Source organism: Aptenodytes patagonicus, chromosome 5, assembly GCF_965638725.1.
Source record: "Aptenodytes patagonicus chromosome 5, bAptPat1.pri.cur, whole genome shotgun sequence".
Taxonomy (NCBI): domain Eukaryota; kingdom Metazoa; phylum Chordata; class Aves; order Sphenisciformes; family Spheniscidae; genus Aptenodytes; species Aptenodytes patagonicus.
The window spans coordinates 9,954,982-9,980,658 of record NC_134953.1 but is presented as its reverse complement, the minus strand read 5'-3'; the positions used below and the strand labels follow the sequence as shown (position 1 = coordinate 9,980,658).

The 25,677-nt window shown below is 44.8% G+C and overlaps 1 protein-coding gene across 46 annotated transcripts in view; it reads right to left on the bottom strand.

Annotated features, from left to right (window-relative positions):
- The window catches only part of SORBS1 (sorbin and SH3 domain containing 1), a 176,084-nt gene that overhangs the window by 5,757 nt on the left and 144,650 nt on the right, over positions 1-25,677 (bottom strand). For 18 of the 46 annotated variants that reach the window (XM_076338541.1, XM_076338542.1, XM_076338543.1 and 15 more), the window contains 13 exons: positions 25,187-25,252; positions 24,519-24,620; positions 23,139-23,188; positions 19,982-20,157; positions 16,861-18,381; positions 16,041-16,126; positions 14,282-14,449; positions 12,793-12,839; positions 10,972-11,086; positions 10,739-10,864; positions 9,471-9,665; positions 6,815-7,543; positions 5,367-5,483 (listed from right to left, as the gene is read on the bottom strand). In XM_076338541.1, coding sequence (XP_076194656.1) covers positions 5,367-5,483; positions 6,815-7,543; positions 9,471-9,665; positions 10,739-10,864; positions 10,972-11,086; positions 12,793-12,839; positions 14,282-14,449; positions 16,041-16,126; positions 16,861-18,381; positions 19,982-20,157; positions 23,139-23,188; positions 24,519-24,620; positions 25,187-25,252 — 3,498 coding nt within the window. The remainder of the gene's footprint in view (positions 1-5,366; positions 5,484-6,814; positions 7,544-9,470; positions 9,666-10,738; positions 10,865-10,971; positions 11,087-12,792; positions 12,840-14,281; positions 14,450-16,040; positions 16,127-16,860; positions 18,382-19,981; positions 20,158-23,138; positions 23,189-24,518; positions 24,621-25,186; positions 25,253-25,677) is intronic. The other 28 variants (XM_076338563.1, XM_076338564.1, XM_076338567.1 and 25 more) reach the window with 9 other exon arrangements.

Sequence of the window (25,677 nt, the reverse complement as noted above, 5' to 3'; positions counted from 1 at the left end):
CTTTGACACAGGAGAGGACAGTAACTCGCCTGCTTCTTAAAAAAGACCAGCTCAGGTCCTCAGAAGGCACAATGCCGTGTAGCCCCATCAAAATCACTCTAGCTTGTACCAAGCGAGGATCTGAGCGGCTCTGTTAATTCTCACAACAAGGCAGAACTTCAGGTCAGAGGAGGCCCTGACTGGAAAACCCAGCTCCAAACACCACCACCTGTGAAGCTTCTGGACTCTGCCCTGCCTCTCTCCCCAGTCACAACTCTTCACAGGGACTCGCGTGTCCCAGGGCACGGCAAGGAAAATCAGGTTGTTTGGGGTTGGAGGTTTAATGGGGAAGGTCACTGAGAAAGTCGCACAGGTATCCAGAGCCTGGTTTTGCACGCTTTTTGCACATTCAAACACCTACTGAAAGCAAGGGGCATGCTGTGAGCAAATGGGATGTCTGAACTGGTGTAGGGTTATTTATACTACCTGCAGGACTGCTTGGCAAAGTGGATTGGCTAAGATGCAGAGCATTGCCATCCTCTGTGATCATTCAACACAATTTTCAACACAAATTCCAAAGGCCTCAATTTTTATGCCTTCCCTCCTCCTCTTTATTCACTTCAACAATGCCCTTCAGTAAAAGGCTTGCTTTCTCACGGCATCCCGAGACAGAGCAGAAGCAGAGGATAAAGAGGTTTGTGACACCTTCAGCCCAGAGCCCATCTTCATGCTCAAAGAGTTTGGAGAAATGCAGGGTGATGATCTCATCCTTGTCTAATTCCTGTTCTCAGAGCTCCTCTGAACCACATCTTGGACCTCTGGAGCTGTGCCCATCATTGTATGAAAGCAAACAGTCTCTTTTCTCGAGGACTGTGACCCACTCTAGGCCAACCCGACCCCACAGCAACTCCTTTGTAGTCAGCTGTACTGTCTGGGGCTGGGATCTGGGATCACTGCCCTAAGAAACAATGCTCTGTTACCATGTGTATTTCTACAGAGAGAAAATTAAATGTAAGTTGGATGGGCTAATGGCAGTGGAATTCTCATTCAAAGCATTTACTGTGGAGCCTGAAATCGTCACAGGATTTCTGGAAGTCATTCCTGCCTGTCTATTATCAGCCCTGAAAGGCAAATGGAATAATTAGAAATTTAAAATTAATATTGTGCAGACCAACTGGATATAGCGCATCAAATCTGATGAGATCAGAGCTGACTCAGGTGGTCAAGTAGCTGGGAAAACCAATTTCCAGGCTGAGGTGAGAGGCAGCTGTAAGAATGATATTTTTAATTCAAGAAAGTGCTTCTCTGCTCCATACTAATAAATTGACTGCTGAAATTGCTCCATGAGCTCCTAAGACCGTGTGGTCCATTTCTCATTGATTACTTGTGACCTCCCTGACCGGCTTTTCCTCCAAAAAGCATTAATAACTATGAATTACATTAGTTATTTGAAAGCTAAAAAAATTGACGCTACCTCTGAATGCTCCATGGTGCAGGCTTGTATGTGTAATACCAGGAGGTGCAGCCAACCAGCATCAGAAACTTGGCCACGTTCCCCTTCCTGGCAGGATCCTCACAGGGACTTCTATGAAGCAGCTGGGCAGAGGCAGAGGCCAAGCAGTCCCCTGCCCTCCCAGCAGCCCCCAGCTCCTGACAAGACACACGACTAAGTGGATCCCTTCCGGCCTCTGCTCCAGAGATCCAGGCAGCTCCTACCAAAGCAGTGGGTGTCTCCGCACTAACTCCCAGGGCTACAGCTGAGCCCTGCAGTGAGGTGATGGAACACCCCGAAATCAGCAACTACGCAGCATTAGCCAAACAGGACGAAAAACTGACCAGATCAGACACTATAATTTTAGGCTGTAAATGTACCACCCCACTGCTTCAGACAAGTGACCTTGATAGCATGGCCTAGATGGCTTTTTTTTTTTTTAAAAAAAACCCACTCTATTATTGCAGGGAGAGAAGAGAACAACAAAAAAAAAAAAAAGTGTTATAGGTCCAAATGCTCTTCAAACATGGGTTCAGAAAGCCCATGTACTACCTACAGCGGTGGCTCCATGTGCCGCAGGTGGCCGAGGAATCAGCGAGTGTGGGGCACAGCTCCAAAGTATAAACCACAGAAGTTCCCTCAAAACACTAAGCCAGCCCTGCTGCTGCTGGAGGTAAACTGAGGGCCCTAGAAGTGACCAAGTATTCACAACCCGTGAGGACAACTCAACTCCTACCCCCTCAGTCACGGTACGTGCTTTGTTAAGAATAAGTGAATAAACTTAAGCAGGTGCTTAAGTGTCTATGTCTCCATGTCTACAGACTATACAAATATGCAGTACAGCCAGTCCTGAAGCACAGCTGGCCACTGTTTCCACCTCATATGGAGTTTGAGGATGGATTTAAAGAGCACCACAGGTTTGTAAGAATACCAGAAAAAGGTTCTACATTAAGAGCCTAGAAAAGCCCTGAGGCGCGTTTTAACTGTTAGGAAGAAAGATGCTGGGGCTACTCAATAGTGCTCTCCCGGCTCCTAGCGAAGTCAAGTGTCATCAGTGTGTCTATCCATTACAGCTCTTGTTTACGTGTCTTCTTCCATCCCTCTCTGGTGGGAGTTAAAGGACTACATAAGCAAAGAGAAAGCTAAGCAGAACAGACCGAGAGACAGACAAGACAGACAGACAAATTGGTATCCCCTCAGAGAAGGACACACATCAGCAGTGATGCTCCCACACGTGAATGGAGAACCATGAGCAGGGAGGACTCCCCAGCCCAGCCAAAAGGAAAAAGGAAAACCTCCGCACACACAAAGCCCCAAGCCCCAGCTCTGGTGAAAGCGAGGAGAAAGCTGGCCAAAGAGCTCTCACAAAGGACACTGAAAAGGCTGCAGTGAGGAGCAGCCTGACCTAAAGGCTGTCAAAGTCAATAGAAAGGCTCCCTGGCCCCTGGATCAGAAGCTGAAGGCTGTGTCTACAGCAGAAAAATGCATCTCCCATGGGGAGCCGGTACCAACACCCGCTGCAGGCTGTGCAGCTCTGGCTTGGACAATAAACACGCTGGGCAGAAGCACTGCTGTGCTAAGTAAGCATAGCTGGGCTGGGCTGGGGAACATGGGGTCTGAGCATCCTCCTCATAGGCTCTCCTCTCTACCAGCACAAAGCGGGTGATATTACTCACCACTCTGCCCGAGGGGTTTTGCAGAAGTGGAAAGGAGCAGACAGCCCCCCACCGACATCCCTCACACTGCTGGGCGATGCAGGGACGCTCGTCCAGCCACTCCTGCCTTCCCCACCCCACAAGCCCGCTGCAGTCTGGCCCCGAGGCCGAAGCTGCTGCACTGCTCACACACTCGCTAGCACCACTGCTGACTGTCACACTAAGAGGACCTCGGAGTAAAACAGGAATTAAACCAGAAAATTTCGGAGGGTCCCCTGAAATAATTTGATAGATTACATTACTGCTTAACATCATGTTTTACTGGAATATTGAAACAAATTATCTGTAAGTGATACTTGAAATATCTTACACGTGCTGTGGGGTTGTTCTTTTTTCCTTTTAGTTTGGACTGTGAAACTAAACAAAAGGGAGTAACTTCAGAATAGCTAAAAGAACCATTGCACTTTATATTATTACTTAACGGAACAGGCAAGAACACAGTCCTTACGCCAGACCCCCCCCAAAGGGGTCTTAAACCTGCAAAAAACCCTGGGTCAGAATTTCATAACTGGGGAGGTTCTCTATAATGAGAAAGAAAACTAAAATTCAAAATGGTAAAATACCTCAAACACCAGGGATGGACAGTAATGGAAACAAAAACCAAATGTAATGTCTCATTTCCATGTTTACTGAGTGCTTTTCTCATTTGATTTAAATCAATGAAAAGCTGACAGATTTTTGAAAAGGCCTCCAGGGTATTACCTGCAGTTCTGCTGAAGCCATCAGCCTCTGTATGGGTCACGCAGATAAAGAGAAGTCATTTGCACATATAAATACCACTCCTGCTCCCTAAACAACTGTAGACCCAGAGCTGGAAAGGAGGTCAAGACTACTGATAATGTCACACACAGTTTTAACTTGACACTGACAATTGTCAGCTCTGATTGTCAAGGCATATAAAATATAAATTTTGGCTTGACTTCGACTCCAAAGAAAGGCCACAGGGTCCTATTACAACCAGGTGCAACACCCAAAATAGAACTGTGTGCTAGTCAGCACTCAGGAGAAACATCTTTCCCTAAATGTGACTCTTTGCTCCTGCTCTTTTGAATCGCGTACACCCAGTGCAAGCACCAGCAGGACCAAGCAGATCAGAGGCCACAAGAAAGGCCAACACAGAAAACTTTTGTGGCTTTTTAACATGAAGCAGAATACGTAGCCTATTGGACTCAGATATTGAAACTGAAAGGGAAGCAGGAGGTGGTTGCTCAGTAAAAAGTCGTGCAAGCTCACGATCGGAGGGAAACGAGGTGAGTAAAGGTAACAGGAAAATTTCAGGGTTAAAGCTGTATCTCGCTCTCATAAACTGATCAAGAAAATAAGTAACATTGGCAACTACTTCCCACACTCATCCTGCATGAGCAGCCTGCCTGGTTCACTGATCAAGGCAAAGATTGCTCCCCCAATACCCATCGCTACAAACTCAGTCCTGTTTTTGCTAATTGTGAGCTTTCTGTTTCAAATGTTGCCATCTTGTGGAAGCTGCCTGGAAGGACTGACGAGACACCAGCAGCTGTGAGCACTGTTCATTCCAGGACCCCGGACATCCCAGCCACACAGTGTGCTGAGGCCGAGTCGGTTATGCTGCACAGACCCTACCGCATTCCTCTTTAAAGACGTTTGTAGCTCCCACCAATAGAGCTGAGAACCTGTGAATCCTACCTGAGAAGGCTGGAACAGGTCCCTGATATTGTGGATACCAAGTTGTGTATGCCTTATCCCCAGCTCTGAGACACTCAAACCCTGAATCCTGATCTCAGGTGGTTAAACAAAACCTGAACCAAAGTATCTCACGCTACATCGTTCCCGCTAACAAGACCACCGATACTGCCTTATAATGCAATCGAGCTGTAGGAACTCAAGGTCAGAACTAAATAAGCCCTGGGTTAATCCTTTGGCGGAACAGAAAATCAGATCCTCAGCTGGTACAAAACGGCAGAAACCCAGACTTGAGCTATGTGGATTTATATCAGCTGAAGATTTTGCCCATACCTGCCCTTCTGCATAGCCTGGAAGTCATTTTAAATGATTTTTTAAAAAAATAAAAATTCTGAATGAAATGACAGGAGAAATATCTCACCTGTGGAATCAAGGAATGGCTAAACAAGCGTATGACAAAACAATGGCGTGACATGGAGTCAATTCTAAGTAATGGAAGATTAATCAGCAAAGATGATTACCTGTGGCTTATTGACTCTGCGTGTAAGTCTGGGAGGTGGCTGTGTTGTGACAGTAGAGGAAGAGAGGGCAGAGGAAGAGAGAGGAGCAGATGAAGAGAATGCTTTTGAGTCTGCAGTCTTTTGAAGAAAAGAAAAGTTGGTCAGCTTGGCACACACTCTCTTATCACAATCACTGCTAGTGATAAGAGCATCTACTATCCAGTAAATTTGATGCACACACAGCAAACGTAACTCCATGCAAGGGCAAGTGCAGTTTCCAGTTGGTTTGTCTGAGCTGACCACCTCATTCTGTTTTAAACATGCAGGTTATGCCTGTAAAAAATGCTACTAAAAATATATCCAGATTGTAAACAGCACACTCTTTATACAGCTTTCAATACACTTCTGGTTATGATTCAAGCAGAAATCAAACAATTTGCCATAAGATTTCCCAGTGTGAAATGTGACATCTTAGAAACCCTAATTCCTCATTATTTACCGTTGGCTAGATAGGGTATGTCATGGAGGCTATCGCAGTGCATCCAAGACAGTATTTATCATGCTATGATTTTGAGCTCTCCAAACTTCCACTCTTACACAAGGTAGCATGGGGGTGCTGTAATGTATTTTGGCTAGCTGTAGCCCACAATGGACCCCAAGTCAACTAAGAGCTGCGAAGTAAGGCAGATCTCCTATACCAAGACTGGGGGCAGAAGATATGTTGTAGAAGCTATTGGAAGGTTGCCCTATGTTCCTTCTCCTTGTAACATACAGCTACATATAACTAGAAGCTCTTGGGGAAAAATATCACTAGGCCTAATTCTCATTTGTGGCTAGACCCTTTCACATCATTTTGGAAATGGAAAGGTAACAAATTCCACTCAATGCATAGATAACAATCAAGCCTCCCTGACTTAGTCACGCACATCCCAGACTAAGGTTCACTAAAACCACAGGCTCCAGGATCAACAGGGGACAGCTTTTGCAATTCTAGGAGCCAGGCTGACATTTACAAGGCTTTTCAGTCCTTGGCTTTAGGAGGAACAAATAAATTCTATCACCAAAGATGATCCATTGCACACTGGAAAATCTCTGAATAGCAAGGAATTGCCTGTATTCTACACAGTGAGGTATATGGGCATGAGGCCTGTGTGATACTTTTATCTGACACATCTGGTAACAGCCACTATCTGGGACAATCACCTCATTAGACGTGACCAATTAAGTCAGTCCTGTGTTATTATCTATTCTAAAATAATTTTCACTACACTGCTTCTGAGCCCTCTTCTAAAACTTTTTGATCTGCTATCCAGTGAATGCCACGGGTGACCCCTGGAAGAGGGTCTTAGGATCATCAAAATGACATGTGGCAGCCACTGGCTCTGCCTGGCCAGCAGAGCAGCACAAACCTCAACACACCAGTTAAAATCAGGAATTCAGAGCAGCACACACACATGCAGGAGAAGTACCTTCTTTTCCCCGCTTTGAAACTTTCCCAGATCACCTTTCCTCACGCCTCTTTTCTCTGTTTTACCACCCTGCACAATAGCCATTAGCTCCTGACACAACTGGTTGTCCTCAGAGGAACTCACAGGTCTCTTTTCTGGGCTCACACGCATGTCTAGTTGGGATGGTTTCAGGCAGGGCTCGACAGAGATCTTGGGAACAGCATGAGCACCCTGCTCGGGGTTGCTGCTGCCCTCTCTAGTCTTTTGGAGCCAGGCTTGGCTGCCAGTGGTGTCACACTGCTCTGCGAGGACGCTTTCGGGGCTCTCCACTGCCCAGCGAGGGGAGTTAGAGTAGCTCACGCTGGGAGAAGGGGAGCCAACAAACTTTTCTTCGCTTTGCGGAGTGACCTGATAGAAACTGCAAGCGGAGTACTGAGGTCTGGATGAGTAAGAGGGCAATGGGGATTTAATGGACCTGGGAGTCGAGGAGCCAGAGAGATGAGAGTGGTGGAGGCTGACTGTGGGGGAAGGGCTGGCTGCAGCAGAAGGCGAGAGATAGTCAGTGTGAGAGAGGGAGGCTTCAGGCGGAGGAGGCAATGGAGGAGTTATGGCAGGAGTGGTGCTAGGAGACACTCCCACGGTCAGAGCAATCCACTCAGATGTGACCGCCTGCACCTCTGGAGATAAGGCGCGGCGTGCGAAAGGCAAAGGCGGAGGAGTTGGTGTATGGAGCAGCTCAGAGCTGGGAGACTTGAAGGAGACAAAAGCAGGAGAGAAAAAGAAAGAAATGAACAAAAAAATAATAAAGGAAAATACAAAACGACCGAGCAAAAGTAAAAGGAGAGAGTGAGTGTGGAGAGGAGCAGATCTGTGACCAAGCATGGCGCATAAGTTTTCCACGCACAGGTGCACCGTGTTGGAGAACGTGCTGTCCACAGCTACTCCAACCACAGAGTCCAGTCTGTATCTGTGCTGCTAATACCCTTCTCTCCAGCCTTTGCCAGGATCCCAGACACAAAACATCTTGTGGAAGACCTCAGACTTCATACCACATGCCCTAAGTCCCTCAGGGATCAGTTGAAGCCACCATCCATGATGGCAGCATGCAGCATTTGACTGGCCTGGCAGTAATAGCTGGGGCCCCAACAACTCACACTGTGGACCCAGTTAGAATTCACTGCTGCAATGAATTTTGACTTTATCCAACTCTAGCATGAGCAATGCCTGCTCCTCAGGAAGCTTGCAATGCTGAAGCTGTGGAGGAGAAAGGGATCAAAAAAGCTAGCTGTGGCTATTTGGTCTTTAGGTGATTAAAGTAGGTCCTATGTTTATAAAGGCAGAACACACAATCGAGTTCTGCCCTTAGCTATTACCACCACCGACATCAGTGAGATGAGCTACATTTGCACTGATCAGAGCATTTCTCAGTGCTCTGCCAAGTTAGGCAAAAAAGTAAGGGAGAGAATTGATTTACTAGGGGAGGAATCAAAAGAATAGCAAAGGAAACCAAAAAAGGGTGGATACAATCCCTTCCATCAAATGGAGAAGCTTGCAGAGAGCTGGTGGCAGGCCGGCCACAGCTATGGAGAGACTGCCAAGCTCAAAGAGAAAAGCTCAGCTGAGATCCACTTTGACAGGGAACCCCAAACAAGCAACAAGTCTTTCCTCTTTACACAGTGGCTAAGAATAAAAACACTCCTTTTAGGGAAGACCCAGACAGACACCAGGCATGAGCCATGGCAGCCCTTCCCATCAGTCCTGTACCGTATATCCCTTCCTCCCGATCCCAATTCTCCACTTTTGTTCCTTGCAGTCTTGACCTCAGAATGACCTTGCTTTGATCCCGTGGGTGAGAAGGGGATGCGCCAGAACCTCATGGCCGCGACCCAGACATGTATGCCAACCTTCAAGCATGAGTATTTGCAGGATGAGAGCAAAACAAAGGGATTTAGAGACTCACTGCCTCCCTGATACATTTTCCATGGCAAACATTCTGGGATCCCCATACAATTATCTGCTGCCATTTTGATTTCTGGTTTGAACTGCAGTATGATTTATAGTGAATCTAATATTCATGGAAGATCCCAGACTGCTCTCAAAACCTGAGTTCATTTAGCACCAATTTCAAATAGTACAAGCTGCTCTCCTGACCCTGTCTCCCAAAACCTTGGTCGTGAGCTGGAACATTTAGGAGTAACTATACAGCTCGATTCAAGCTGACCAGGATCAACATAATGACTCCTACAGACTGTGACAGCCTGTGACGCTATAATGTGTTATAATAAAAAAATTCACTCATCGCAGTGGAGGTCTGTAAAGTGTAAACACGCACTCAGGAGGAGCTCGATCACCAATTCATTCCATCTCTGGCAGTGAAATTTATTCAGATGGCTGTGAACTGTAGCCCTTTCAACCTGGCCTGAATTCAAGCTACAGATCAGAGATGAAAAGCTGAGTCTCCAAATCCCCAAATGACCTTTCTGGTTCATTAACCTTTCTGGTAAATGAAACATCACCTTTTCCTGCAGTTGCAGCATACTGCAGGGAGCGCATGGCTTTTACTGCGCAAAACACTAGTCTTAGCTACAGCTTATTTCAGCTATTGCTTCTTGCACAGCAACGGCAACATCCCTCTGTTCTGCAAGGTGCTGCAACTGGCTGCCTCTAGTCCAAATACCTGTGGTGAAGCTGTCATGCTGCGGTTAGGGGAGAGGGACATTGGTGGGTCAGGATAATCGATGGCATTCTTGACCACTGGCCGTTTGAGCACCTCCACGTAAGTGACAGGGAAGATGCCTTGGCGACTGGTGCCAGATATTTTTCCTTCATACCAATTCTCATCCACTCGTCGAATCAACGTGATCCTTTCACCCTATGGGAAGGAATAGTAATGTAGTCCTGACTTTAACATATTGCATCATTCCAAAGCAGATTACATTTTTAATCTCGCTGCAGCTGACTTAAAACAATCAGTTGCTCTCAGCCTCCCCTATTTCCCAGTTATGTGGTCTTGACCCTAACCTCCAGGTGGGAATGATATTTTTCAGTTCAGAGGAGGAAATGCAGATCTTCTAGTGCTGACTTGGGCTGTCTGCAGACTCAGTTATGCTCACTCAGTTATGCCCACGTTTTCAAGACCCTACTTGCTAAAGTCAGTTAAAAAAATGGAAACCAGCAGTTTCAGGCTGACCAGGAGACTCTCAAGGGGTATGAGGTGTACAGGGAGTATGCACAGGTCTGCAGTTTAAACTAGGTCTCGCTATGCTCTCTCCTGTTTTGCTGACAAATGAAGTGACTTCCAGATCCTTAATATAAACTGCAAGCTCCACCTTCATATATAATTAAAAGAGAAGACAGACAAGATCTAATCTAAGCATCAAAACAGAAAGCTGGTTGAGATGGAGAAACGCTGCTACTTAATCTAAATATGGCTGACTTTGCTCTGAACAGCCATTACACAACCTGTTCCTATCCCTTCACTCTGCAGTCAGGTCTAGCCAGTCACTTCAATACCACAGAATCTCACTTGCCTGTGCTCAATGATTTGGCTTGTAGTACAAAGGAAGGCGAACCCAGTTTCCTTCTTTTCTATATCACTGTTCTCATGTGACTGTGCATCTCCACTGGAGACGATCAGACTGGAGACACATCACCGAATATCTAATTTGCCTTGCAGAGCCAGGCTTCCAGCACTTGTGCTCAAAGTATCTTCTCAGCTAGCCCTAAGGAAGCAATTGGCACTTCTTGATTCAGCCTACCTGCAACACTCTCACTGCAATGCACTACATAACGACTATGGAGTAAAAACATGGGTGATGAGAAGGAATCCTTCCTGAATATGGAGTTCATCTTATTGGAGCTTTCATTTGGAAATTTTAAGTTACTAGTGTTAAAAAACTTCAGCATTTGTCTGGATCCAATTCATCAGCACAACAAAAGCCCTACCTTTCTGAAGGACATTTCCACTTGGGTATCCCCATTAAAGTTGAACTTAGCAACAGCATCTCCATATTCCAATACTTGCAACGGTGATGGCTTTTTGGGCTGAGCTTTCTCAGCTGGTGGGAGGAGCTAGAATGAACAAACAGAATCAAATGAGTCACATACAAAAAGCCCATAAACTGGTCACTGGCAGAAAAGGAGTGGGCAAAGAGAACACCTGCAAGGAAAGCAGCTACCTCTATGTATGATCGTGGGAAGATGCCAACTCTGCCATGGTGTTCACCTTCATACCAGTTCTGGTCAATCTGCTTGTAAATGTAAACAATATCTCCTTTTTGCAGAGGAAGTTCCCTGTTAACAACACAAGCACTCCATCAGAACTTCACTGGAGAACAGACGTGTTCTTTTTCTGTCCAGCAATCCCTAGGTACCAAGGTCTGCATCAGCCCTGTTGATACAAATCATGCTCTGCCCAAAGTGACAGCCACGTGTTGAGAATTACCCTGCTCATATCGTGATGTGCAGGGACTCTTGCTCTTTGGGCATCCCGTCAAAAAAGCCGGCCTATGAGGGCCCTACTAACCACACACCCTCCAGCAGCAATGGGGTCAAGCTCAAGCAAAAGATGCCACTGGCTGCTTTCCATGTTGGATATGGTGAGCAGTGCTCAATTCCTGTTTTGAAACAGGTCATGCCACAAGTGCCTTCCAAAGACACACATGATTTTAATGGAAGCTAGTTTGCTGATTAGATGAACCCCCTCACATGCCAATGTTGATCCTGCAACGGTTACACTTCTGGTCAGCCTCACCTGGGCTAACAATTGGGATTTCAATCTACAGTCTTCGGTGCTAAAATTATGAATGCCTGCAGCTTGAGGAACTCCCACTGTGGGTAGCTTGCGCTAGGCTCATAAACCTACTACTTGGGTCCCCACAGGAAAACAACCAAACCAGCTTTCCCTAACACGATTTTCACAAGCTCTCTTTTACTTTTGTCTGGCACCCTGTTATCTTCTGCTCAAGGGACACAACAGTTGCACCTTACATCTGCCCCACTTTTGTTACAGGTGCTGGGGAGATGCTGCATAAATCATTACAAATCATCACCTATAGAACATGTAACAAAATATTCCCAGGACATTAGCACCTGAGAAGAAAAACAGCAGGTCCTTCACTGAATTCTGTTCTTCTTTCTTCCCTCCCTAGCAATGTTAAAATGAGAGCTTCTCCAGGCTCATGCAGAGGGAAAGGCCTTCCAGGCTGCCTCTTCACAGCAGTGTTCCCCAAAAAGAACGAGTAGTGCTGTGTGATTCACCTGACGGACCACAACAGGGCACAATGCCACCAGAAACATCCACTGGTGTATCTACAGATGCCAGGGGAGCAGTGACCACTCTGTACCCTTATAGGTCCTGCATCAGGAAAATCCTGAGTCAAGGGCCCACCTACCTGCTTAAAGCTAGGCATCTAAGTCCCTTGCTGACTTTGGGCTATGCTTAGCACAGTGAAAAGGATGCTGCTGTTCTGTGTATCTATGTTCTTCTGACCATCTGTACGGCAGATTGACACAGTGAGCTACTGACTAACACGGTACTTCCAGCTCCTAAATCGGAGCACAACCAGGGATGTCATGCAGGGGAATCCCTTGCGTCTCCAGCACAAGGGCAGTGACAGAGCTGCTGCTGAAAGGTCTCACCCAGCTGTTCTGCCTACAAGGTGCGAGAAGGAACATCAGCCAGAGTGCTCCCCCATGGCTCCACCCACCCTCAGAGCAGAACACTCACTTGTTCCAGTAAAGAATGCAGGTTTGCCCTAAAAATCACATGGGATACAGATGCACTGAGAAAGAAGGCATTTTCCTAAATGCCTTTAGAGGCTACAACCTGCAAGATTCATATTACTTTTCCCTGCCTTACTATGGACACCTTTGCTTTGAGCTGCTGGAAAGACACTCCCAAAACATGAATCCAATTGCACGACACTTCATAAATGCTCCATCCTAGGGGAAAAAGCAGAGGAAGAACACTCAAGGCAGTAGTAACAAGCTGTACTCACTTTAGCGTCTGTGCTTTAAAGTCAAACTTGGCTCTAGCAGGTCTCATCTAGAGATCAAAAAAATCAACACATTAAAATAATAATTAGGTTTTCAACCCTCTTCTGAGGAAAAGCACCCAAACTCTTCTATAGCTAACGTTAGTCTGGGGAAGAAATTGAATGCAGGTATTCTGCTACAAGCTTGTGTGCAACTGGTACTACAGTCCAAATATGCTGGATGGGTCTCTCCCACCACGGCAAAAAGTGCCAACTTCTGGTATAACAGTAATTAAGAGCTCTACAGAAAATGGATTTAACAGCAGTAAACTTTTAAGTGTGACAAACCCTGTTGAATGAAAGCTGCTCCAGTAACTACAGTTACTGGGGCTCCGGGACCAAATTTCCCTTGACATGTGAATGGAAAAGCAAAATTTACTAGCTGGGAAAAAAACAGTAGGATTTTATTTGATGTGGCTTTTATTGATTATTACCTGGCCCTGCTGAATCCTGCAATGTGACCCATGTACTCTGTATAAATTGGCAGGAAAGAGACAAAGGTGAGGAGGAAATATGAATAAATTAAGCATGTGTCTAAAAAAAAGTCTTCAGTGGCTATAAAGCCAAAGAGGACGTTGACAGCAAGCCTTAAAGCTTGATTTACTTGGCTGATTTTCTAATGGTCACAAAATATTCAGACAATTTTAAAGTCATTTTGGTAATAGAGCATAAGATAAGAAGTAGTCATATTCATGTGGCACCAGACCATTTTAAACTGCATAAAAGGCAGACAAGTGTACTCCATCCACATGGTGACCACCTCACCTACTGCCACAGTGCAGCACCTCTGGGGAAACAGAGCTGCTGTCCAGAGCCCCAGCAGCAATCCCTAAGGCAGGAAAAAGCATTTGGCCAGGACACCTGGACTAGCATCCAGCTCTCAAGAGAAGTGCCTTGAAGTGCATCGGAAAACCGTCTACCTCCTCCTTTGTCTCTTTCAGAAAGACCGACCAGGTCGTACACAGTGAAACATGCCGAGACTTTTTCCAATTGTTTCTAAAGGACATTAAGCATCTTTCAAGAGGAGAAGAAACAATCCATTTCTAAAAAAAAACTATGAGACAGTCACATGGCCAGGATCAACAAGACATGAAGTTTCTAAGCGTAAGGCACAGACAAGAAGACAATGTAGCAATATGATGCAAAAGATGTAGAATGCCTTTTATTCACTAAAAGTAGCTGATATTTAAAGGCATGCATCACAGGTGTGCACCAGCAATCCTCAGCAGGCATGCTTTAACATATGCAGCTTGGTATAGAGGTATCAATTAAGTTACCAGGCACAAGAGTCAAAGCAGATCTAAATGAAGCCAGAATGGGAAAGGGGAAGGTGGGAAAAAAAAAAACAAACAAACGACATTCTCTGAAGAGGTAATGTCGGCTTAAAGCACAACATTGTGAGAGGCAAATATTGCTTTGGGTCAAGCAGCAGACTGAGGTAACTAAAACAGACCTCTGACCCAGATTTCCTCTTTGCTGTATCGTCTACATTTAGGAGGTCCCCAAATCGCTCATTAGTGATAAACTGATGGTGCGTTGGAATAACCCCTGTGTGCCTTCTAGCTGCAATATCAGCTTCTTCTTGCTCACGTTTAAGCCGTCTCTGGTCCTCTAAAAGTTTCTGCCATAAAATTGCATAAAATGGGCAGTAAATCATCTAGTTAAAGGCATTCAAAAGCTGCCATAAATGTGACTTAAATAAAATTTCTGAGGTCCCAGCAAATAGCTGGGATTTTACAGTTCAACATAAAATACTGATTCTACTAACTACACAATACCCTTTCGTTTTGCAAGCACAGAAAGTATATCACCATTATGGCATAACTGAAATCCAGCTCATACAGAGGATCTGATCCAAAGCCGATGGAAGTCAACGAGGAGTTTTTCTAAGTTTTGGCCAGGTCCTGGGAGCTTCTAAGAAGATTGTTGATAATGCAGAGGGCTGATCCAAACCTCCTTCAACCAACAAGGAGTTTCTCTCATTGACTTCCAAGAGACCTGAATCAGCCCCACAGGTAAGCTCCGAGGCACCAAACTCCCCTGAGCTTTGCAAGGAGCTTGGGAGAGTGCTTAACCACCCTCAGGTATCAGGTTCTCCCATACTTCCTTTGGGCTCATGTAATACTCCTCTTCATAAAATAAATAAAGCCCAAAGAATTATTTTGAACTTCTGAAGCCTCTGGCACACTAATGGAAACGCGCATTCTTGAGTACCTGGGCAGAAGGATTCTTCCACCTTTTGGTGCTGACTGTAGGCTGAAGAGTTCAGCTCTGTGCTAACTCATTTGAAGCCAACAGGTCTTAGTGGATTCAGAGTTTTCTCTTACACGAGTTTTCGTGCTGGATTTTGGAAGCGGGGGGATTACTAACCGTTTCATGGGAGAAGACAACCAAAGTGTATTTTTCATATAGGAATTAAGAGCAGGTTTTACCGTATTTCAAAACACACATAAACATTATTTGAACTCAGAAAGTTAACACTAAAAATATAACTTTTTTTCCCCTCCCCCCAGGCAGTGAAAATTAACAGCTTCCTGGAAAGCAATCACTTTACAACTTCTTTAACTCAGCTTGAATACAGTCAGTGCTGAAAAGTCTATGTGGCTTCCCTATTATTTCGGCTTGTCCCAGTGTTGCCCAGTCATTTTGAAAAGGACTGCTACATTCTGTCGTCAATAACTTGAGACACCATAAAGAATTCTAGTTTGCACGGGAGGGAAACTTCACACTTTCTGGTAGCTTAAAATATCTTACATTTGCTGTTTAAAACCTGAGGATCCCCACAAGAAAAATACTGTTCTCATCAGTCTGATTAATACTGACTCAAGTGGCTTGCTTGGAAAACAATAAAACCTTAACTCACTTATAGAATAACCATTTCATCTTTATCCGTGAGTACTGGGGTGTTGTACCACATCTCACATACATCTCCAACCTTTTTACATTCTTTAAAGCCCCCATATACCATTTTGTGCAATTGATAAGAACTATCAGGTTCATTTTAACCAAAAGCTGAACTGGACTACACATTATACACTACATCAGTGGCAGAGGTAGTATTAAAATTAAAATATACTAGTTCCAGCTTGTTGCTCTAACTTCCAATATACATAGCCATGGACATACAAGCTGTTCTTATAGAAGGCTGAATGCTACATTTCTTGTATGTGGAGCTGCTACAACTGATATTAGGCCATAAAGGAGGGCATTACCTCTTTATCGTCATGCCGTCTGCGGATAATTTCTTCTGGAGTTTCCATGTAATCAACTGGTGCAAAATGCCTTGGTGATTCTGAATCTACTTCGAAACAACATAAGGAAGTTAAAATACAGATGGATTTATCTAGCATAACCAGAAAGGAAAAAAATAGGTATTTTTAAACAATTTGTTTCCATTATGACAGTAAGGATTCTCAATTGCCATTGACCAAATTGCCAATCAGATGTCGATAATTTATCCATTGTCATTTTTTTCCCTTTTGGGCTGTACTTGTGAACAAAGATCCAAAAACAGGGAGAAAATAACAGTACGGGAAAGAGTAAAGACATAGAAAGACTTTGTGAAGAAAAGATTCGCTGCCATCAAAGCATGATTTGGCATTTTACTGTTGAGAAAAGTTTAATACACGCACGCACACACACACACACACAACTAGACCTTGAGAAACTGCTCCTTAAAGCAAATAATCTGGGTTTGTTTTATATTCCCATGTGTGTGAATGATACAGGACTAGAAATATCTCATGTTGAGATTCTTGCATCCCTGGAGTTGCTTGAGAGACAAACTGAACCCGATGTGATTAGAAAGGCAGCGGAAATCGTTTCTCAGAAGTGCAGCTGTTAACAAGTCCTGAACAAAAATGCTCAGCAAGACACGCAAAGGACATTAGACACACTAGGGGGAAAAAACAGAGAGAGTCAGGGGATGCAAAGGTGGGGAGCAAAAATGCAAGGGTTGTGGAAGAAAAGGGCAGGAGAAAGGAAAGCAAGAACACAGATGAAGGGACACTGGTAAAGAACACAAAAAGCCACCTCCTAGGTACGTCCCAAGTTCACTTTGCGGGTTGTTGTTTGTGTCCAGGCTGTGACAGAGAGCATATGGAACAGGGTTCCCATTGTTTAAGGAGTCAGGAGTGTCAGCCCGGCCCATGAAGCTATCTTGGTTAGATCCCATGGTGGGGAAGTAGCTAAGCCTCTCCACAGTGTCAAAGGAAGACAGGCGCCTGGGGGCTAGAGGCCTGCTTCTGGAGCACAGTTGGTGCTGGGAGTGGTGACTCTTGTCTCCCACGCTCCCCTGCAGCTGTATGGGGTCGTCTGGGTTCTCAGGGCTGGGCACTGCCGGGCTTCCCGGGCAGTCTGGGGGTGGAGTCCTGCAGGGTTTGTGTTGGAAGGGCTTTTTCAATCGGAAGGGAAGCGGGCTCATTAGGTAGACGTTTCTGGGGAGCATGTGTCTGTCCCCATAGACATCTCCTTTGGAATCAGGGTTCCTGGAGGCCTGCTGCTGCTCATGCCTTCGGATGGTAGTGAACCTGGTGTAGGAAGCTGGGCATGCGCCTTTACATCTGTTGATTTTATGCTTCTGAGGCCCATTGAGGTTGCTGCTGCTGCTGCCGCTATCATTGGATGCATTTGAGAGGAGATCTATCTCATCCGTGCAAGCTGAAAGTGTGTCCATAGGGATGGCATCACTGACATCCGAAGCTGTGTCCTCCACGTTGCTGCAGGAGCGGGAGGATTTATCTGCCAAGCTGGCAGCATCCTTCTCTTCTTGGTGTTCTTTTGGCAAATCCAGAAGAAACTCTGCAGAGTAAGCAGAACTCAGACAAGTTTTAGACTGGAGAGAAGTGGTGAATTTGGTTTGTCCAGTGGAAAGGTCAAGCGAGGGCATTGATCGGGATCTCTGGATCAGCTGCTCAAAGGCACTGATACGGGAGGAAACGGTGTGTTTGGGGATCTGCTCTGAATCCTCTCGACTAAGGCTGTGCTCCATCCTGTCCTTTGCTTCATTCTCAAACTGAGATGCAATATCCCTCACGCTGCTGGAGGAGACTGTGCCCAAATGGATCCTGGATCGGTTGATCTGGTGCATGTCTTTATACAGCATTGTAAACTCCATCCCACTCTTCCTGGAGGCAGGGAACAGGTAGCCTTTCCTAGAGTTGGTGCCATACTCCTGCAGGCTCATGGTACTGCCGGATTTGATGGCATACTCCTGCTTCGACTTCATCAACATGTTTTCTATGCTTTCCCCTATGTCTACCATGAAAGCTTTTTTATTATCGAACAAGGCAATGGAGCTACGAAGGTTTTCGCAGCTTTGAGCTTTCTCATGAGACAGCAGGATACCCTTCTTGTCCTGCACAAGAGCAGCTGGAGCTGCTAGTTTGGGTTTGAATTTAGAAGGGAGGATTTCAGTAATGCAGGCTTTTGCAGCTGATAAGGGCTTCTTATGTTTACATGCGTGACCTAACATACCGGTATGACTAGCGTTAAAGGTTCGGCTATTAACTGAAGAGGGTGCAGTCATATGAGCATTCCCACCTTTACGATCCACTGGAAAGCATGCAGAATAAAATAAATACAACCTGTTAGCTTAAGTGCTAGAAAGCTATTGAGAAAGGAGAAAGAACATGCTTGGATTTCATAAAATGCACTTTAAAGACACAAAGTTCCAAAACATAAAGAAAAGCAGGAAGAAACTGCACAACAAGCCGCGTTTACAGGAGTAGGTGAAGCGCTGCTAACATCTCTAAAATGAGAGGCTTGGCCAGAAGCAGATCTGGAGCACTTTGAAGGTACCCTCCTAAAAAGTGCTAAGCATCATCAGCTTCCAGGGAAGCTGCGGCACCATGAAAAAGGGCAGCTGAACTCTGGGCAGGATGAGGGTGTCAGCGAGAATGCAGAGGCGCTAACATTGCAAAAATGGCTTAATACCAAGCCTGTAATCACACCTACTATGGTCTCACCACAGTGCTTGCCAAACAGTTTATTCCTGGGAGGGAGAAGACAATCGGCGGCTGACTGTGCTAGCACAAGCAGGCCTTATCAGCTGGTCTTGCCTAAGAGCTGCCTGCTTAGAGATTCCCCATACTAGGAATAAGCTGAGTGTCCTTCAGACAATGTGGTTGGCCATGTTTGCTTTAAAAATCAAGGAGTCAGATCAGGACGTTATTTTTTTTTTAAAGTCAGATCCAGTCTGGGTTCAGCTTAGACTGCAGTTTTTAGGTCTGCTTCTGATTTGAGTTCAAACTCAAATGTCAAAATAACCATTCAGGTTCAATTGCAGTTTGGGGAACTATAACTGTTTCAACAGAATTTTTTTTTTTCAGATCCAGTTTGACTCCCTGGCCTACAGGCCTGACGTAATGCTGAAAAACAGCTGGAAGACGGAGACAGAGAGAGACCTTTTTGGTGTGATGTACTATTTTTAGGGAGAGCAGTTCAGAAAACAAACACATTCCTTCCCCAGTCCTCTCCCCATCTCAAGCCATTTTTAGGTTGAAGTTGGCTCAGAGATACATTCCCCAATAGAACTCCCTGATGGGAGTCAGGCTCTTCCTTGTCCTAATCTTCTAGAGAGCCCACGATGGGGGGAGGAAAGAGGAGGAGATGCAGCCATCTCTGCTGCCTCACTGTCGCAGAGCCTGCAGGGCATTGCTGGTTCACAGTGTCCCATGCATTCTCTGCACACCCCTTGCAGGCAGGAGGCTGTGGAGCAAACGGTGCCAGCTACACCAGGGTAGCCAGGCCAGCAGAGATGGTGTGGCCTGCTGAGATACCACAGCAGAAAGAGCAGAAAAGGCAGGGAAGGGCTCTAGCATGGCAAGGCAGTGGGAGCAGATGGATAGCAAGGCCAGCCTGAGCAGCCTCGAGGAAGAACATGAGGGTGTGGGGTGTGGCTGAGGTGCTGGATGGAGGGAGCTGGTCCCTGTTGGGAAGAGGAACCTGGATCAGATAAAGGGGTCATGAAAAACACTGGCCAATGTGGGTTGAGAGAAAAAAAGGAGGGAAAACTGGGGATGGCAAAGAGGAAGAACAGAGAAAACCTCAACGGGCTTGAATAGGCCTCTAAACCCTGCAGCAGTTTGCCCCGTATCACCTGGCTTTTGACACTGTGCAGAATGGAGAAGAGGTTAGCGCTCTGACCACCTACCTTTTGTGGAAGCAGAGCTAGAAGGTCGCTTGAGACCACTCAGCCCCTGGAACGGGATATCTCCACCTTCCAGCACACTCTTGTAAATCTGCCTTTCATTCTCCAAGCCAGCAGGGTCCACCAGTGCTGGTTCTGACTCCCTCTTCACTGCATGGTAGTTGGGTGAATATGTGGAGCTGGAAAACACAAAAAAGGGGGAGGGACACCAGTGGGTCACTTCTGTTTTCTGAGATCTTCATGCAAAGTAAGAGAAAACCACATTTGTGAACCCAGAATAGACTGTGTATGAAGACCTGGTGCTGAATGAAGAGGTTATGAATACACTGCGATAATGTTCTAGGTTTGGCACTATCGTAGCATTCTCCACCTGAGGGAACTCTCCCAGCTCAGTCCCCCAGAAAACAGGCGGCAGGAAAGCACTCCTCCTTTATTTTACAGATGAGGCAAGAGAGTCACAGAGCAGATGCACGATTTCTTTGCAGACACAAAGAAATTCAGTGGCTAGCTGGAAGTAGCACAAATGTCTTCCAGCTCCCAGTCCTCTCTCCTTAAACACTAGCCATGCCTGTCCCCTGGCTACAAAGCACAGCTGCTCAGGAGTTCATCTCAACCAGTTCAGCCTCCCAGTTAACACTATAGTTCAAGACTCCCAGAGCAATTTCTCAAGCCTATCAGTGAGGGACCATGCAGAGAAGCAATGGTACGGGGCTATAGACACTACGGTTTTAAATGCCAAAGAAATTCCCAGATGTGCACAGTTCTGCTCAGCTCTGCCTCAGGCTTCCACTAAAGGGAATGAAAAATCCTGGACGCTAGGTCTACCATGCAGATATATAAGCAAAATGCTGTTAAAATGAGTATAATTTTAATTTCTTAGGCCTTTAAAGACTAGACATTTTTTACAAATCCCTTTCCTCAGTCATGAATCTAAGCACAAGTATGCCCCTCCATCTGATTTCTAGATTTCACTGTTTTCTCTCTAAAAAAATAACCACAATGCCATGGTATAAATGGCCTTTCCAGGTACAAAAGACTTGCTGAGTGTCCTGGTATCAATCAGGCAGACAATGTTTTCCTAAATGCTACGCTCATGTGATATCAGTTCATGTGTTCAACCAGGCTCTTCAGAATAAGATGCAGTCTCACACAAAGCTATTCTGGGGCCAAAGCATGACTGCTGGAAAGTTTGAAAAAAATAAAAAAACCAGGGCATTTGCCAATTCATGGAAACATTTTGAAAGCTGGTTTATATTCTGATATCCAGGAGCGATTCAAATTTATGTCAGTGTGGAAATGCTTGTGGTTACGCCTGCTTGTTGCGGATAAATTTGTACATGCATCTGTTTATTCTGGATAGACGCTGTACTTATGGGGTAAAGAGAAAGCTTTCAAACACATCAGAGGACTGGCTATGGAGGTGGAATTACACAACGTCTGGATCACAAAGAAGATTTTATCTTCTGGACAAGGAAAACCAGGTCATATGTGGTCCCATAAATTACTTTCTGGAGTAAAAGTTTGTGAAAAGCACCACAACAGAGAAAGAGAATACCATCACTTTTTCAACCTAGGCAATGCTCAAACAGACCCATAGCTACAGAGCTGTTGTGTCTTATGGGGGTTATCCCAGTGCTTCTCTTTGTCAGGTTCCCGAGGAAGCCTTGCCAGTTGCTGCAGGGAATAACAAGTGCCCTGAGGTTCCTCACCTGGGAGGTAAAAACATTTTAGCCTAGTTGTTAAAAACCAAAGGGTTAAAATTATCCTCCTTTGGGAATACACCTGGGGGAGAGAGAGGAGGCATTTGGCAGAGTCCCTTTACCGGTTGCTCCCTCATTAGGGCCAGCAAGCAGTACTGTGGGGGCCAAGGCAGTCTGCAAGACCAGAATTAGGTGAACGGAGGGAAGAGCAACACTGCAAAAAAGACAATAAACTCCAGGTATCCTTTCTCCCTGCTCTCTAAAGGCAGGGCAGGGAAGAATGTGTGACTCCACTGGGCCTCGCTGTTGCGTCCCATTCCCAGCCTACCCAGGTTGCTTCCCCTCCACTGGCTCAGATGCTGGCAACTCCTGCATGCTTTGGGTGGCGTCAGAAAGGGCACAGTGGTGCTGTGGGTGGAAACCTTACCAGACTTTGGCAAATATAAGCTATTCTTTTATGCTAATCTCTGAGATTTCCATTTATTTTATTGCTCTCTCCCTACCAAAACAAAACTAAACAGTCATAGGAGCAACCGACAAAATGTAGCAGTGTATGAGTTTCCCAGCAGAATGAACACAGACAGAAGGGAACTGAGTTGAAAGTACAGGAGACCTCTAAAGGCAGCCCCAGAGGGGCGGTGAACACACGTGAACACATGCGCTATTAATGCGCATCTGGAGAAGAACATGCCTTTCCTAACAAACCATCCACGCCGAGGGGATCACTGTGCCTACAGACAACATTAAGCATTCAGTCCAATTACAAGGAGCAGCAGGTTCGCAGTGGGAGCTGGCTCCACGGCTCGAGTAACTCAACACAGCTCAGCATCTTTCTCTGGGGTTTGGATTTTTTTGTGTTCCTCTTTTAAAACAAACCAGCTCCATCTACAACTCATTTAGACAGAGTATACTGTTTATTATATATTCCTCCAGAAAAGCAATGCCATATTAGATCTTTGAGAAATATCGTTACTGCTACCACTGTTCCCTTCCTGGAAGCTGGAAAATTTTTGCCTTCCATCAATAGCATCCTTTTGATCTGGTGCGCATAACTGGGAATATCTAACAGGAGCCAATCTATCATACGTGTGTAACAGAAACAAACTTTGTTTATTCCACGCAATAAGGTTACTTGCATGAAGTTACAGTCAATTTGCAAACTTCATCAAGATGGAGTTAAAGGTCAGTTTGGTTTTTTTTTAAAGTCACTGCCTAGCACAATCAGCAATTCTTATCTAGACAATGCAATCACCCATGTAATCACTTCAAAATTCATTCAAGATCAAAGAGCAGATATTGTACCTGGACTCATCTAAAGCACATGTATAATTCTCCTAGTACATGCATTTGTCTATATCCATCACCAAAAAATAAAGCCAACCCATTTCCAATGCCCTAAACCCTGTCCGACGTGCCCTCAGATTGCAAAAGAGATATCAAAAAGCAATTGGAAAACTTACTAGGAAGAATGGTCTGTGGAAGTTTCCAGAGGAGTAACACCTGCTGTATTCTGCAAAAGTCCAAACAAAGGAGTCATTGATACACACTTACATGTGAGGAGAAACAAAAAGGCTTGCTTAAGTAATTTTCCATCTATTGCTTGAATATTAGCCTTTAGGAGACATTGAGGTTTAAGTCTAAATGCAATTTAAGCTGTCAGTGTCTTTGCAGAAAAGCGACAATTTTCCTGAGTTCCTTCAGGGCAGTGACAGGTTTTTAGCACAGCCGATGCCTTTTTGCAGCGCCTATTCTTTTGTCTGCAAATGAGTCATTGTGAATAAAGCCAAAAGCAAGAAGAGATAACCAGCTGGGCCACGACCAGGAGACACATGCTCATAATTATTTCCCCAAGCTTTTCCCCCAACCGGTCACTGCCCGCCTTTGCTTTAAAGGTATATTACATTTCTGCAGCACAATACATTCCTCAGCGTTCAAAAAAATATCAAAGCACTAACAAGAAAAGGCAATGTTTCAGTTCAGTTTCCTTACTTAAGAAAAGCAACGCCAGCTGCACAGGTTCAATAGCAAAAGCCAGTTCTTATCCGCTTGCTTTAAATCCATCTAACAGTTCCTAGGCACATTATTTAAAAAATTGAAGGCAATTTTAGAGTAAATGCTCTATTAGGTGTCCCCTTATCTATCTGAGGATTCCTATGCAGGAGGAAAAAGCAAATCTTGGGTTTGAAAAAGCAGCTCTTTCAAGTCCTGGTGAAATGCCGCAGCTTCAAAAAAAATCAACAGCAGAAAAAAATAGAAAAAATGGCATGTTACCAAATTAATCTATCATTTCACGGTTGGGGTCCTGCAGACCCTGAAAACAGCAGCAGCAGCTGACCTGCCCTAGAAGGCCATGGCAAGGTGCAGCGTAAGGAAAATTGTGTAAAATCTCTTGGGGATATCCAAATCTTGGGTAGGCGTGAGCTCCTAGCAGAGAGCAGGGCTTGTATGAAGGGAGCGTAGATGGCAACACGCTTGAAAGGCACGAGATGATGACGTGACGCCAACCAAGAATTTTAAGCTGATTGCTGCTGCCTATTCATGTGAAAAATAGAGAGGGTTTTTTTGCAGACACTGAACTCAAAACCCTAAAGGGGGACGGGGGTGGGGGGCAGCTGAAAGGGAATGGGGGAGAGAGGAAATCACTGTATCTGAAATGGATTTCAAGCCGGATTCTCAGCATCACATTCTATTATTTCTGACAGCGACACAGCAAGCCATGCAGTCAGAACGGTCAGAACCATTATTTATCCCAACCTCATTTAATAATCATCCAGCAGTGAATAGATTAGAGCAGAGAGTTTGGAAACAGGGATTGGCAGCATGAAAAGAATAGGAAATACCTTCTGTGGCTTTTTATGTGGCGCTTTATAAAGCTTCTCCATTTTTTCTAAATCTGCCTCTAACTCAGTCTGGTAGAGGTAGAGGTCTTTTTCTAGATCAGTCTGGTTAAAGAAGGAGAAGAAGAATGGGAAAATAATGCTTAGGGTTAGGGGAAACCAAAGGAATGTTAATTTTGAAAAAAAAAAAAGCGAGCCTTTTTAATTGAAAAAAGACAAAGATGGTATGGACAATACACAGAAATTCACTAGTAATTAATCATGTTTCAATCATTACAGAGGAAATAGTTTTAGGCATTTAACATTCAAAATTAAGAGATGCACAGGCCTGCTAGAATCTAATTCTACAAACCATAAAGTTATAAAACCCACCTGTAAAAAAAAAAAAATACTGTAACAATATGCAATATGCTGTTAGTATAATTATCATTGCAAGTCAAGATAGCAAAACCACCACTCTAAATTATGGCTGATTATGCTTTAAGAATTGTTTATTAAATCAATTTACTAGCTACTTAATTGTTAGGCTAATGAGCTCAAACCCAATTAAAAAATCACTCACAAGCACACAAAACCCAAGCAGTGCTACAAAAAAAAAAAAAAAAAAAAATCACATACACACATACATACGCGCTAGATGCTGTAGTACAACGTACGTGAGACACAATTACCTTTCTATCCTCTCTAGTAAGGATAGAGCAATCTCCAGGAGTATAATCCCAAATCTTTTTTGGAGGCTGATGGAAAGCAGAGGAAGGAAATGAGGAAATGAAGATAAGGAAAGACATCACAGAGAATATGGAAACCGGATTAGAACAGAGGGGGAATACAATAGGGGATTTGCATCAACACTGAAAAGAAATAAAAAAAAAAAACAAACCACAACAGAGAAAGAGAGATAGAAAGAGGGATAAATCCGCTATAGCACAAATATCAAGAGATCATGGGAGGCAAAAGGGAGCATACATGCAGTCTGGGAGGGGCTGTTTTCAGTAGTGTTTGAGGAAATTTTTTATTTTTGCAAGGTGCTCTAAGGGATTTTGGACTCTCTAGAGGGAGCCCACAGCTGGTGGTTAAAGCATTCTTAACACAAAACCAAAACAAAATGGGGAAAAAAACCACACAGTCATAAAAAGCATTTGTTTTGCTCATTCTTCTTTTC